Consider the following 16,332-nt stretch of genomic DNA (forward strand, 5'->3'; position numbering starts at 1 on the left):
ATTATCGTACCACGTTACTCATGAAACTCTAAATATTATGAGTTATAGAAGTTGAAAAGTCTTTTATATTTTATATAATATATATATATATATATTACATAAGCATAGTTTAAAAATAAACTTTAATAAAATAAATTGCCACAATTGAAAAAGAAGATTGAAATTAACTTCTTCATAGAAAAAAATTCGTCACGATTAAATTTTATGATGCCTATATATCCCTATAATTATACCATTATTTTTTCAATACATATATGCGACATCTGCATGGGCTTTTCGTCCAGTTTTATATTATAAAACAAAACAATTTACCTTTTATTACACACGGTTGCGCCTTTTCGTTTCTTCTTTATTATCCAATTACAGTATTATACACTTCTCCATTCTCTGCCGAAGATTCGCATTCATATCATATATTGATACATTCTTTAGGAATTCTTTCCACCTCCCCAGCCAAAGGGTTGTCGATGCCGCTGCTCTCTATGTCCAACTCGACGAAGGAGGGCATAATTCCGTCGATGAAGTCACCGATTGCCTCGCTCCTCAATTTTCTCTATATCTCCATGTGGGTTTTCGTTGCCTACTCAATTTGGATGAAGGTGGAGAAATTTTTTGTTTTGAATACCAAAAGAGACATCGACTCCAACTCCATTGAGACAAGAGAGTCCCAGTCAGTCAATATGAGCATATTGCTCATGAGCTTCCTTGCTCTTCAATTTTCTGCACGAACAGAACTTTTTTTGCAGCAACGTTTTTTTGCTATAATGACTGTTGACTATCTTATTTATTTTATTTCCCGAGGTCGTCAGTATTGGATAGTCATGTTTTTCTTTATTTTTCGATTTATTGTTGACTGATATCAAAGAGCACATATATTGCAAATATCCATGATTTGAACAATCAAGTCTCTCATCGAGTTTGGAATCTCTATAGCGACTAAAGATCGGTAACTAGAGTTACCCTTGTGTGATTTTCTTGAATTGCAATTTACATTGATTCATTTACCAACTTTAAACATGGCGGCTCTATCTTAACTTGAGAATCGATATCGGATGGGTTGAGTTTGGTACCGTTCCGTAGTCCATGGGTCTGTTTAGAGCATTTGGTAATCGATAATGTCCATGAATCATTAATAATCGTCAACCAAAACATGAAGCTGGTGTTTAACTCTAATTCATCTATTCCTGATCTTTTTAATAGTCAATCATCCAATGTCCTCTTTGTGTATTGGTAAAATCTGAATTACAATACAAGAAATCTATCATTCCATTATTCCTATAACGTTTTGGATGAAATTGAACAAAAAACAAAGAGGTTTAAGACGGAAATGAAAAAGCAACCACGGTTGAGGACCAAAAGTGACTTTTTCCCATGAAAATATTAATAATAAAACAAAAAAAAATATATTGAAGAATCTTTTAGAATTAATTATTTTTTTATATATAGTAAACCAAGCTAATTCTTCATTTCTAACTAGATTTGAAAACAATTCCAAATGTATGCAATATTTTTGGTTTTCTATATAATGGTAAAAAATTGAGGCCATTAGACCGTGAAAGTTTGAAAGAAATAATGCCTTAATCTTGTATGTTCCTTAAGACATAATGGTAATTTTATCATAAATGGTTTAGATTTATTTTCGGAATGAAAGTATCAAGAGAAATCATACAAGGAGAAGATAATACTCCAAGCGACACACTCGATCATATAAAAAGGTTTGATTCTTTTCCAAATGCTTATATTGTCTATAGAATAATGTTAACAATTCCTATGACAATAGTTTGGGCTGAAAGAAAAATTTCAAAGTTAATAAAAAATCTTACTTAAGATCTACAATGTCTCAAGAAAGATTAAATAGATTGGCTTTATTATCAATTGAAAAAGAAATGTTAGACCAAATTGATTACAAAGATTTAATAAGTAATTTTACATCTCAAAAAAGTTGGAAAACTTAAATTTACATGAAACTATATATTAATATTAATTTCATTGAATAAATGGAGGGCCTCATTTTGCGATTTCCACTTTAAGCGACAGTTTCTGGCCGCCCCTCACTATATAGGCCCCATTTGATTTGTAAGTTTGATTTTAGAATTATAATTTTGATTTTAACTCAACACACTACACAACAAAAATACATATTTTCCAAGTCAAATTTATAATCTCATCTCATTTGTTCTTTTCTACAATCAAAATAAAAATAAAAATCAAACTTACTTTAACTCTAAAATTAAACGCACCATTATTGTCCCAAAAATGAGTGAAAGAATGGACCAAATTGAGAAGCTATTATTTGTCCATGGCTAGGGGCTGTAGTGGAAAAGAATTTACGGGGTGGCACTTTCAGAAAATTCCCCTGAATTTAGGGGGCAATCACAAAAACATCTTTTCCTATTTCCACTCCCATTTCTCCTCTCTCCTCCCCCAATCCACCCCTCCCCTTCAAAGTCTTCCCCACTAAATTCGTCGGCAGCTCTTCACCGTCGGCGGCGGCGGCTCCTCGTCACCGACTCCTCCCCTTCAAACTCTGCCCCCATCTCTCTCGCTCTCTCTTTCTAAGCGTGTGGATCACTCTCAGCTCCTCAGGTCCATGGTCTCCACTGAATTCCGAGACTCCAACCTTGGTGAAGCCATTGAAGTTGCCAATCAAACGGTTCGGTTGCTACCCTCTGTTCCCTTCTGACATTGATCTTACTGAACGAACGTTGATCATACCAATCGAGTGTAAAGCTCAAATTTGTATCTGAGAATTGATTATTGTGATGAAGCCGGCCCTCTGAATTCCTTGACGTGAAAAAACCCATTTAGTTCTTTCGATTTCTTTGTGCATTGTTGTTTCAGAAAAATCAAATGTGGTTAAATTAAGGGGTCAAGTCTCGAACTTTGAAGGAGCCCTCGAAGTTTTTCGGTGAAAAGTCGTGCTTTCTGTCGATTTGAATTTGATTAAGTTGCCATTCCCATGTTGAATTTTGATTTAGCACAGCTCTGATCAGTTGAATTGAGCTCTGCAGCTGAATACTGATTACCTGTCAACTGTCCAAGAAACGTGGTTTGAGAATAATTTGTTATCTTGGGTCTCAGGCCTCTAGTTCTTGAGGAGCAGTGATTAGTAGAATCTGCAGCAGCACCCGCATCAAGATGTGGCGTTGTGTTCATGGCCTTCGAGCATCGAGGAGCCTGAAATCCAGCGTTTCCAGGCTCTTCTCCTCCACCTCGGTAATCATCCTCCTTCCCACCTCATTCCGTTTCGATAGAATTGTAGATCTCTGGGTGATTCTGTAGGCGCTGCAGAGTCTGCCACGGTTCATCTTCATGTCTGTGCTGTTTGACCCCTCATTAACTGGAAACTGTATTCTCCCCATTGCTATTTTGTCGGGAACTGTTGCTCTTGGCTCTCCTGAAGCTGAGGCAATTGTTGGAGCTGCAAGGAAGGTGGTGGATTTGTTAGGCTTAGATAATGTGTAGATCGCATTGCCTGATTATTTTCAATACTTGTACTTGTGCGGCCAGGCGGCATCTCTTATTCCTTCAAGTTTTGATTTTTGCTTCTTCTTTCAATTGATGATGAGGAAAGTCAGGAATCATGGTGAAGGAATTTCTCCTCTCCTCATTTTATTGGGTCCAAGAGCTTCTGAGTTTGTTATGGCTTTGGATGCTTCGAATTGAGATATTTTTGTCATTTATTGTTGGAGCTCAAGAAACATCTCTGTTTAGCTTTTGGACTATAATATATGTAGATTTCTGATTTTTTGGATCACTTTCAAGGGAAATATTTGGCTTTTAACTTCTCTTTCATCAATCAAAGTTTCTCAAACAATGTGCTCTCTGGTTTTGGCAGACTTCAGCAAGCTTCCCATACACCATAGTTGATCATACATACGATACAGTTGTTGTGGGAGCAGGAGGCGCTGGCCTGAGAGCAGCGATTGGACTCTCTGAACATGGATTTAACACAGCCTGCATCACCAAGCTCTTCCCAACTCGCTCACATACAGTGGCCGCTCAGGTATCAGAAAAAAGCTTTGGCTATAGTGTTTTAATTACTTTTCATAGATGTCTTTATATGTATGTGGAGTGTAGCAACTGAGTGCTTCCCAGCATATGGGTAGCAGTTTCTGGACTTACTTGCAATTCACATGATAGTCATGTGTTTGGGATCATCTAATATGTTTTATGATTGAAGGAAGATGAACATAATCTGGATCTGTCTTTATGCTCATAAGTTTAAATTATTGGACTCTGTTGTGTTGGCTATACTGAGAGTCTTGGATCACCATATTCATTTGTGTGGTCATTTTATTAACTAGGCCTGACATTATTCCATGCTGTCACTGTTCCTTGTTAGTTCTTGTGGATAATGTATTGAAATATTTGCCTTCTAAGCATTGATTCCATTTTACTGTCTGTCTGGTATTTCTTGTTTTGCTTTTTTGCGTCTCTGAACATAAACCTCTGTATAGGGTGGTATAAATGCTGCGCTTGGAAACATGACTGAAGATGACTGGAGGTGGCACATGTATGATACTGTAAAGGGGAGTGACTGGCTAGGTATCATTTTTGATATATTATCTAGAAATGGAGAAATGGAATGTAATGTTGGTCTACATAAGCAGTTGTCAGCATTGCAGAAGTTTCATTTGGACATCTCTCCTTTAATCTTTCATCTGTATCTTTATCTGGTAATCTGCTATGCATGGGTTTTGCTGGTGGTTTTATGTTGAGTAATGAAAGCGCCTCCCTTAAATGTTAGTTTAATTTAAATGTGTGTTTCAGAAACATATTGGTCTTTTAAAGCACGAGCATAATGCTCATTTTGATATCTCTTTGAATAAATTATGCCCATCTTCCTTCTGCTTAATGGCAACAAAATTTGTTTGTACAGGTGATCAAGATGCAATTCAGTACATGTGTAGAGAGGCACCTAAAGCAGTGATTGAGCTTGAAAATTATGGGCTACCATTTTCTCGAACGGAAGATGGAAAGATTTATCAACGTGCATTTGGTGGTCAGAGCCTTAACTTCGGAAAAGGTAAAACAGATTTGAAGAATTTAATCTGCAATTAGGGGACAAAGATCGAACTAGAACACTTAGGTTCATGTATGTTGTTATTGCTGTAGGTGGACAAGCATATCGTTGTGCGTGCGCAGCAGACAGAACAGGACATGCATTGCTGCATTCTCTTTATGGTCAAGCTATGAAGCATAATACACAATTCTTTGTGGAGTACTTTGCGTTGGAGCTATTGATGAATAGTGATGGTATGTAAACGCTGACTCTTTCGAGAGGATCTCCACTGTCAATTATTGGCATCATAATAATTGATCCATTGGATTATCATGCTTCAAAGCATCCATTTCTACTGTAGAGAGAGTGCAAGAGCTAGTGTGAGAAGGTGGATGGAAGTCTTGGAGAATCATAGCAGAAGTCAATGAATGGTATAGAAATGGATGTCTTTATCATGCAATGATGAATCAAAGCATATTCTTCTCATATTTATATATATCTAAATATATAGAAGGAAAAAAAGATCTCATGAGGCATGTTAGTCTTTTCCATATTAAGTTCTTGTTTCGAGCATTTTATTAAACCATTTAGCTATTAATCTGTACAATTCATCAAAAATACTATCAATCTGCACTTCTGCATGTCTGTCTTGCTCTTATATCCCGTGATTATTCGTTTATATGTACCATTAATTTTTGCCCATTTATGTGTGATGAATGGAGGAAGTTTTGTATAATGTGCAATTAATAATCAAAAGTAGAATAAAATGAGTGAACTGATTTTTTTATTATGTTACTTAGGTAGCTGTCAAGGAGTAATTGCACTGAACATGGAGGATGGCACTCTACATCGATTCCATGCTGCTTCAACAATTCTAGCAACTGGGGTACTGTTTAAATGGTCCACATAAGCCTACTCCTGGTTTTCGAACTAGTCATTATTACGACTCTTCGGATGATGAATCTTGATGAAAAAACATATTCCCATGGGTGTCCATGTGGCATCCTCAGGGGATTCCCTTTTTCCTTCCCACTTTCTTGGTTTTTAAGTAGAAAACTTATTTTTAGAAGTGGGAAAAAGTTCCTTCTTTATAAAGTTCCCTTTTTACTTTCTTTTATTCCACCTACTATGCTGTTAGTCTTTTGGTTTCATGCTTCCAAAAAGCAATGGCATTTAGAATTTTCCCCTCTTGTCCTGTAGGGTTATGGCAGAGCATACTTTTCTGCAACATCAGCTCATACATGCACCGGGGATGGCAATGCAATGGTTGCACGTGCTGGCCTGCCTCTTCAGGTGTGTTTTCTTGCTTCTGAATTCATTGTTTCTTGAGAATATGTTTGTGCATTATTTGTTCTTATTGGCAATCTGTTTGCAGGATCTGGAGTTCGTCCAATTTCATCCAACAGGAATATATGGTGCTGGGTGCCTCATTACAGAAGGTGGGTAGTTCTAAGTTAATGATCAGTGGAATATTGCGGGCTCTCTTTTCAATAAATTTCAACCTATTCGTGCTTGAAATTCATTGATCATTCAGAGCAGTATTGATCTTATTGTTATATACAGGTTCTCGAGGTGAAGGTGGTATTCTCAGGAACAGTGAAGGTGAGAGGTTCATGGAACGTTATGCCCCTACTGCCAAGGATCTTGCCTCAAGAGATGTTGTCTCAAGGTCCATGACAATGGAGATACGGGAAGGTCGTGGTGTAGGTATGTTTTACTTCAAGGATCAAATATGCAAGAATGATGATTGTGGAACTGGTCTCATATTTATTTTATGCTTGCAGAAGGTGGGCCTTTATAAGAGGCATATATGCAGAAAAAGAGCTTATTTCCCCATCTTCGCCAAGAAATCCTGTTTAATTTCTTTTTTTCCTTTTATGTTGTGCCAGCCATTAAGCTGACTCTAGAAGGCTAAGACTAAGCATCTGTGTGATTGTATGTCTTCAAATCCCAAGTCACTCATTTTTCTAATTGTGACATTGCTGTTGATTTTGCAGGACCTCTGAAGGACCACATATATCTTCATTTGAATCACTTGCCTCCGGACGTACTTAAGGAGCGGCTTCCTGGTATCTCAGAAACTGCTGCTATTTTTGCTGGCGTGGATGTGACAAAAGAGCCTATCCCAGTCCTACCAACTGTGCACTATAATATGGGTGGAATTCCAACGAATTACCATGGGGAGGTGAGTCAAATCTTGTTCAATATTTGGTTTTCCACTCTAATTTCCCCCCGAGATGATTTGAATGCTCTCACTAAATTTGGGGCTTGTAAATTTTGATTCATTTTCTTATTAAGAATAAAATAAAGCAACCTAAATAGTACAAATTCTATTTTTCAAATGGTTACTGATGGTTTTAGTGCTCTTTTCTCTCTTCCCTTACTCTAAATTGAGGACCATACTGTACAATTATCTTCAATACCTTTACTACTGATGACCATTGAGGGAAAAGAAGATGGTTATATTTTTGAGGAAATTACATAAGTATCAATCTCCTAATGGTAAATATTCATTTTCCAGGTTGTTACCATCAAAGGTAATGATCCAGATGCAGTAGTTCCTGGACTGATGGCTGCAGGAGAGGCAGCATGTGCATCTGTTCATGGTGCTAACCGTCTCGGTGCAAATTCCCTCCTTGACATTGTTGTTTTCGGACGAGCTTGTGCTAATAGGGTAGCGGAGATTCACAGGCCAGGCGAGCTTCAATCTCTTGATTCTTCTGGTAAGTTATTAAGATGAATTTGTCAGAGATTTAACTTATGTCTTCATTCGCAGGTGAGAAACAAAAGCCTCTGGAGAAGGATGCTGGTGAGAAGACCATCTCTTGGCTGGACAAGATTAGGAATTCCAATGGCTCACTCCCAACTTCAAAGATCCGACTAAATATGCAACGAGTGATGCAAAACAATGCTGCAGTTTTCCGTACACAAGAGACGTTAGAGGAAGGTAAGTTCTCCTTTTATCCTATTCACTGCCCCTCCAGCTTACAATTCCCCCTCAACAAAAACACTTAAGTAGCTGAGCTTGGCTTTTTTCTTTTCAGGTTGTCAGTTAATTGACAAGGCATGGGAGAGTTTCCATGATGTTAAATTGAAAGACCGGACTTTGATATGGTAAATATTGCTCTGAAGAAGATGTCGATGATAGGGTTTTTTGCTGTATTATAATAAAGATTACTGTGAATTTACCTGCAGGAACTCTGACTTGATTGAAACCTTGGAGCTGGAAAACCTTTTAATTAACGCCAGCATCACGATGCACTCTGCTGAAGCAAGGAAAGAGAGCAGAGGAGCGCATGCCCGTGAAGATTTTACGGTGGGTTTAGCTTCCTAAAATTTAATCTGTCGATTCTTTTATGTTTGCCACCTTTCCTTGGGGTGTTAATTTATTAGTAACGGAACGTTTTGGTCTGATTTCGCAGACGAGGGATGACGAAAACTGGATGAAGCACTCATTAGGGTAAGCACCTTTTCTTCTTGTAAGCTCAGCCTTGTTGCATGCTTGTTTGCTTGTGATAGTGGCTTCCTTAGATCTGTTCATATGACTTAAATGTTCTGCTTCAGCGTAAAGAGTGAGTGATTTGCTTTTATAGGTTATTTGGTTGAGATATTTTAGGACACTTAAGTAATGACTACTTAGCTTCAGTTTGTAGGGAAGTTGCTTGATTGATCATCTCATATCTTCTCAAATTTAAGTATGGAACCCGCATATCGGACTAGCATTATATTATGATGAGACCATAGGAAATTTGTGTTTTCTTGGAGTGAATTGTCAATGCAAATGAAGTTCATGGGGATGGAATTAGATTGGCAGAAGCCTTCTCATGAAAGCTCATATGGCCACGCCTTGTGAAACAAATTCAAGGAAAGAGATTGAATTACATGCAGTTCCATGTGTAACATCAAATACGTGATAAAGACTATAGAATTATTTTGTTGGTGAGTTTTCTTTCAGTTATCGGTGCTGCCAGATGTTCGATTCCTTACTAATAATATACACCCACTTTTGCAGATACTGGGACAATGAAAAGGTCCGGCTAGATTACAGGCCTGTACATATGAACACATTAGACGATGAAGTCGAATCGTTCCCTCCAAAAGCTCGTGTCTACTAGATATATGATTAGCAGATGGAATGATGGTTGATTTTTGTTCACATGAATGCAATATCTCAAGTCCTGCAAGGGTGTAAACGATTGGACTGCAATAAATAGTTTCGCGGTGAGCATTTTCCCGGAAATAATAATTGTTGCATTCATACCTGTTTCGAAACTGATCATCTATGAGAATAATTAGAATCTGACAGCCGGAAACATTTTTTTTCTTGCAGTCTGGTAAATAGTTTGTTGGTGATTGATTCTTGAGTGGCGGTTCGTTTCTAACCTTAGACCTGGCCTCTTGATATTCTTAATGACGTCCCATTTGGTTAAAGTAGGTTTTCCCGCCAATGCACAGCTCGATCACAACCCGAATGTTTTGATATGTTGTTGTGACCAGGAAAACCAGAACATTGTTCTGATGTTATGTTGTTTGGAATATTAATAGGAATTGAAGATGAAGCCCTATCATTATGGACATTTTAGACAATTCCTTGTGTCTAGTGGCATACGTCCCCTCGAAATTCAGTTAGATCAATTCCGATTAGTGAGATTTAATGTCATTTTATTTATATCCTTCACTTCTTACTGGACCAAAAACTCGATATCCCTCGGCTTTTCTATTGTCCCTCCTCTTCCTCTTCTCGGATCTCCCTCTACTTGGCGGAGGGGGCCCGGGAAAACAGATGGAGTAATCACAATTAAAAGATAATAAATTATAAATAGAAAAGACCAGTAAAAAAGGAAATCCATAAATTACAAAATAAAAAAGGAAATAATGGACAAATGAAAAGCTGGAGAATTAAATAATAAAAAAAGAGCTTCTCTAACATATTAACAAAGTGTTGGTCGAGTAATAAGCAGCTTTATCCTCCGTAAAGAGGAGGAGAATACAAATTCTATTACCAGGAAGCGCACCCAGTTCATGAAATTGTAAAAGCTATGTCTTTAACAATTTTTTTTTTAAAAGCTTCTCTAATGTATGTATATTTTGGAATAGTGGATAAGAAAACTTTCATGGAAAAATCAATTTATTTCAATCTAAAACATATTTTTGCCGTTCTCAATTTTTTTAAAAAAATCTTCAAAAAGAATACTCTTTGAAAGTGAAGATACCCTTAGGAATAGAACCACCCATAATTTCTTATATATATATATATATACTAGTGAATTTATACGTGTATTGTAGGTAAAACATTCTTTAATAAGGTTAAAATACATATATTCGAACAATAAAAAAAATCTCGTAAAAGGTTACATGAAATAATGGGCCACAAAATGTTCATGAGTTCAAAACCAAAAAAACTCTAAAAAGAAACAGATAAATTATAAGTAAATTAATAGTATTTTCTTTTAGTAAGAAATTTGTTTTTTTTTTTTATTTTAATTAATAAATAATAAAATTTAAAAGTAATAAATATCTTTGAGGGTTGATGAGCGCAAAAGAAAGTAAAAAAAAAAGCCCCTTTTTATTATTTCTAGCACGAATTTTTTAGTTGCATAAAAAATTACAAATTATGAGTTTTGCATCACGTCTAGCATGCTATTACTTTCCTGTCAATTTAAACGGATTTTTCTAACATGTCACAAACATTGTAAACATGGCATATGGAAATCTACAAGTGAATCCCATGGGTATTTAAATATTAAATTTAAAATAAAAATTATTAAAAGTAACTAATAATACTCACAAAAAATATTTCATGTAATTTAATATTTTAAATAAATAATATTAATTTCAATGAAAACATATTTATGTATATAATAATATATATTGCTAATAGTATTTGCATATTTATAATATAAAATATATACAAAATTAACATACTAATGACAAATCATTATATCTAAGTATATGTATCAGTTTTTTGTATAATTTTATGAAACTATCTCATTACTCTTTAGTTGGTTGAAAAATAGTAAAACTGAAGGTAATAATAAAACTATAAAACTGCTCAAATTTTAATTTCATATCTTTTATCTCGCTCTCCTATCAATTCACATGTGGTCATTTTCCACTCTACTTTGTACATATTTCTCTTCCACACCCATTCTATCTCTATCTTAACCTAAGTTAATTTTCTTTTCTTTCACTAATTTTTTTTTTCAAATTTATCACAATTTTTTAAGTTTTTAATAATAGCACAACTATCTATAATCACAAATCGTATATAATGATGAAAATACATAGGCAACGTTCTGCACTATATTTTTTTTTCATACTGCGTGTACCGTTGGTGCATAGTCTAATGTATGAATAATTAAAATTTAGTACAATTAAAATAATAGAAATGATCTTTAAAAAATAAAATTGATGCAATTAAAAATAATTTATTTCAAGAAAATGTTTTCAGTTGATATATTTTTATGACTTGATCTTTCATTTCAATACAATATTCTAAAGAAAAAAATGGAGAAGTGAATTTAAATTTTCAATAAAATTTTACAAAATAATTAAGACTTAAGAGAAATATTATTTTCACAAATAGTTTTGCAATGATATACATAATTTGAAAATTTAGAAAAACCCAACCTAAATGAATAAAAAAATTCCGAAAATTAAAGACCTTAAGGGTTAGGATTGAGTGTCATAGAAAGAAAATTGGAAGAAAGTTGATCGAACCCAATTTTATGAATATATAAATTTGTTTTAGTAATTCATGCTATATATTATAATTTATACTTAAATAACTAAAATAAAAATTATAAAAATACACTTTAGATCCCGCCTAAGCACAAGAGTAAATTTAATTTCAGCTTCAAACTAATAAGTTGTATATATAATCAAGATAAGATTTACTTTAAAGCAACTTATCCCTCCTTTTTTAAACACGTATCCTTGATGAGCAATAATGAAAATGTACCTAGAGTTTGTGAAGGGAGGACATCGACAACATAAGGACTCTAAGCTAGTGCAACATTAATGTTAGTAAGTGGTGGTGGTAAGCACTATAGTGGCAATGGATAAAATGGTAGCCGATGTTTGTGGATGGAAGAAAAAGAAGATAATAAGAATAGGGAGAAAAGAAAAAATTTAAGATAAGAGAAAACAAAATAAAATTTAAAAAATTAATAATATAGTATCACTTTTCATTGAAACCCTTATTCTCTTTCTTTACTTTTATTCTCCCAAATGCATATTTTTATATCCATAAAATCTCATAAAAGATTTCATTGTGACTTTGAAACAAATTACCGGCAACATAATGTCTTAAATACATTTTTAAATAAATTAATATAAATGTTGAAAAATTCATCAAAAAATTACTTAAATTTCTTTGGTATTTTCGAAAGGAATTAATCACAAGATATATATATATATATATATCAGTAACTCATCATAAAATATCTATCTATAAAATAATTTTTAAAAGTTCTTAATATAAATTTTGAAAATCCATCGATTCAAAGGTAAATAGGAAAAAGGAGGGAGGATCAATGAGCATTGAATGAAGAAATTATTTCATATTTGATATGTTCGTCAGAGTGAATAATTATGGGAAAAAACATGCTAGATAGTTTTTATAGTGAAAAAGTATGAAATAATACCTTGAAAGGTCATGAGAAAAAAATGTATAAGTTGGTATTTGAAACTTGAAAAAAATAAAAAAGATTATGGAAGAAAAGAAAGAATGTGGGAATTTTTTCCAACGATTAGTAAAGTTAAAGAATATGAATAATTAAAAGGAGAAGCAATTAAAAACCGAAAGAGAAAATAAAAAAATACAAATGTAAATAGGAAATGGGAGCGAGGAACCGTGAGCACTGAATGGAGAAGTTATTTTATATTTGATGTGTTCGTCAAAGTGAATAACTATTAGAAATAATATGCTATGTAGTTTTTATAGTGAAGAAGTATGAAATGGTGCATTGAAATTGAAAAGTAATGAGAAAGAGTACGTGTAAATAACTTTTTCATTTAAAACGAATGAAAGGATGCCATGCAATGAAAAAGATGTAATGTTTGGTGGCATTCGTATCTGTTGAATAAACCGTAAAATAATAATACTATTAATTTACCAAAGGTGAAAAGGAAAAAAAATGGAAAAATAGTTTGGAAATTGTCGTACTTTAAAAGAGATGTAGAAAGTTTAATTTGATTGAGGCAATATACGATAGAAAATGTGAGGCACCGAATGTTGAGAATGAATGATGAATAGAAAGTCGAAAGTGTATGAGAAAAGTTCATATTAACATAGCCTACCAATAGTGTGTGAGTAAAAATATGAAAAGAAAGGTAGAATTTTACGAAGGATGCGGCTAATTTTTTAATTAAAAATTGAGAAAACATAAAGTTTTGAAAACAACCACATGATTCATAGCGGTGAGACAAAAATGTAAGAACCTGTTGGGATAATAGACGTTAAAAATGAACATACGGTGCAACGAAATTTTGAAACTATAAATCGATGAAATAATAATAGAGCAAACATACATGTGATGAAATGCTAACTCGGTCGAGAGAGATGTGAGGCAATAAAATGTCGAAAACCAGTAATGAATAGAAAAGAGTCAATATGTATATGTATATATGTGTATATATATATAATGAAAATATGCTACTAAAAATTGCGAGCCAAAAAGGTGCATAGAAAAGTTACGAAGGTATATGAATATTTTTGAAATGTTGAAATTGAAGAAACATGTTATCCTTTTATATATCTATATATACTATTAATCTAGATTCCTCATTATTGCGTGATAAAACACTTCTATTTGTTCAACAAGAGTCTCCACATAGATTTCTTTGAGCAATTCCTACGGCTAATCGTCCTCCGCATCTCTTGTATTTATGCATTATATGAATTATATGTAAGATGAATTTATGATCTATACTATTATATAAAGGGAGGATTTGGGGTCTTTCTATAATTACAAACTGTATAAAAAGTTCAATATACCCTTCATTTTCAGTCTGAAAGAAGTTAATGGAAAAATTTTCTTATCCACTTAATTTTTTTCCCCGCTCTTATTCCCAGAAACTGCTCGCCCATTTCCCAATCCCATGTTCTGGCAGTTCTGCTCCTATATCTTCCTTTTCTATTTTCTCTCCAACTCTTTTCATGTATTGTTCTCACCCTCAAACTTCTATTTTCTTTCATAAATCACCTATTCGTAAATAATTGAAAAAAATATTATTAGAGTGTGAACAATACGCAGATGTAAACTCAGTGCAGATAAACAGAGTAAAAAAGAAATATTGCACATCAACATTATGTAGAATTCCGTGCGTAGTGTGATTCAATAATCTAGTATAATAATAATATCTATCCTACTAAAACATATAAAGATAAATATAAATATTATAATTGAAGCATCTTATTTTTAATATATTCGCATTTTAATAATTTTAATAAAAAATAAAAATTAGATGCGCAACTTATGGTATTAAAAGTAACGTTTGAAAACACAATTATAGTAAATTTATTTTTAGTTATTTTACCAATGAATTTCTCAAATGAATATGTGGTATTTTTAATTGGAAATCAAGTATGTTTGCATAACTAAACCAATTACCATATGAATTGTTTTATTTTAATTTTTATAAAAACATCACAATAAATATATAGACATGTAATAAAATTTTCTGAAATTAACTTTTTACACTCGGTGTTTTACATTACAATAATATTTATAGACATGTATTTTTTAGAAATTTAGAGATACTTAAGGGAAATAATAATGAACATTACACTCAGCTAGATGTCATGCTCGCGCTATGCACTGTATTATGTGTATTATTAACTAACATCATAAGTATCAGAAAAAATAATAATTTAATTAAAATGATAATAATTAAATAAAATATTTACGTAAGAAATGCTCTTTTTACATTGTTAGTATTATATAAAGAAATTATTTGACGTCCGCATATTAGAGGTGGTGGGTGGGTGGGATTTTCCCACCCGTACCCACTTCTTTTTTTTTTGGAAAAAATTATAATATCTAATATGTATTTTATAAAATTTTCCATCTTGTATTTTTATGTGTTTTTACTTTTTTTAATAATGAAAAGTATCTTATTTTCCAAGTTCACATGACAATTATATTCTGACCACACGCTTTTGTCTTATTCTAATAATGAAGGATGTCCGAGTGTCGGCCGACTATTTATATTTTCTCTTTTTTTAATAACAAAAGGTATCCTAATTTTAACCGACTATTTTCCACTACTCTACAAGTTCATAGAACAATTATAATTCAAGTAGATACTTTTTTTTCCTTTAATCATGAAGGTGTTTGCGTTTTGACTGACTATTCTCTATGACTCTCATGAACACCTTAAAAGTTCACTGGACATAATATAATTTAACCCCATATAAGTACAAGGTGCTTGATAAGGAGTATTAATCTTGCATAATTTATTATGTGTCTAGTCATTTTTTTAATCATTATTTTTGCTACTTTTTTCATATTCTTAATTGATTATTGAAGTATTTTCTCTCCTTTTCATAGGTATAGAGGAGAATACACACGTGCCATGTGTGGTAATATAAAAATTATTAAAGATGAATATATCATAATAGTAATTTATAACAAAATAATAGCGATTGATTGAACGTCATAAATAAAATTGTAATAATGTAAAATCAAGTTATACGTGTATAGAAAGAAAAATAGCTCAATAAGGGGTAACTTCAAGTATATTTTTCTTTTCTTACTGATATATGTGTTCTAAACTTATGTGGGTGTTAAGAGAGAGGGACTTTCTTATTTGTTTGAAAATTAATTTATTAAATTGATTATACATGTGGTTTATTGAGAATTACTTTTTTTATAAATATAATGGAGTTTTTTGGGTAAGTTATATATATAATAATAGATGTTAGAAAGGAATTTTGAGTACCAGATAATTGTCGGTGCACAGGTTGGTTATATAATAAGTTCTGATATATCATAATAGTTTGTTTCTTATTAAGAATATAAGATAAATTCTTTTCATATATTTTAATAGCCTAACAAATATTGACTGAGAAAATGACCTAATAAAATAGAACATAACTTTATAACTATTAAAAATAAAATATGGACAAAGAATAAGCAGATATTAGTTTCTACATTGTATAACATATAGTAATCAATATGCCATATAAGAAATCTCAGATTTTTTTTAACAATTAATACTATTACTATATGTTGAGATTATGTGTTATATTGAGTATTGTATAAATTACAATCACACAATTATTGACCGATAAGCTTTTACCCCATAGCAACCCATGGGTAATT

The 16,332-nt window shown here is 32.8% G+C and overlaps 1 protein-coding gene across 3 annotated transcripts; it reads left to right on the top strand.

Annotated features, from left to right (window-relative positions):
- The first annotated feature begins 2,414 nt into the window (after positions 1-2,414).
- LOC116197336 (succinate dehydrogenase [ubiquinone] flavoprotein subunit 1, mitochondrial-like) lies at positions 2,415-9,584 on the top strand. Of its 3 annotated transcripts, XR_004155025.1 has the most exons (19): positions 2,415-2,653; positions 3,082-3,216; positions 3,839-4,006; positions 4,461-4,548; positions 4,883-5,029; positions 5,119-5,259; positions 5,806-5,891; positions 6,206-6,298; positions 6,381-6,444; positions 6,569-6,712; positions 6,790-6,792; positions 7,003-7,190; positions 7,527-7,701; positions 7,782-7,952; positions 8,050-8,119; positions 8,201-8,321; positions 8,428-8,465; positions 9,018-9,226; positions 9,336-9,584. XR_004155025.1 is itself a non-coding variant. In XM_031527445.1 (18 exons), the coding sequence occupies exons 2-18, from the start codon at positions 3,139-3,141 to the stop codon at positions 9,118-9,120; spliced, it is 1,878 nt and encodes a 625-aa protein (XP_031383305.1). In that variant the 5' UTR covers positions 2,415-2,653; positions 3,082-3,138; the 3' UTR covers positions 9,121-9,334. The 3 variants fall into 3 exon arrangements, 2 of the variants coding, with proteins under 2 accessions (XP_031383305.1, XP_031383306.1); XM_031527445.1 differs by lacking the exon at positions 9,336-9,584 and having other exon boundaries at positions 9,018-9,334; XM_031527446.1 differs by lacking the exons at positions 6,790-6,792; positions 9,336-9,584 and having other exon boundaries at positions 2,416-2,653; positions 9,018-9,205.
- The last annotated feature ends 6,748 nt before the right edge of the window (positions 9,585-16,332 follow it).

The sequence above is a fragment of the Punica granatum genome, chromosome 2 (assembly GCF_007655135.1).
Source record: "Punica granatum isolate Tunisia-2019 chromosome 2, ASM765513v2, whole genome shotgun sequence".
NCBI lineage: Eukaryota > Viridiplantae > Streptophyta > Magnoliopsida > Myrtales > Lythraceae > Punica > Punica granatum.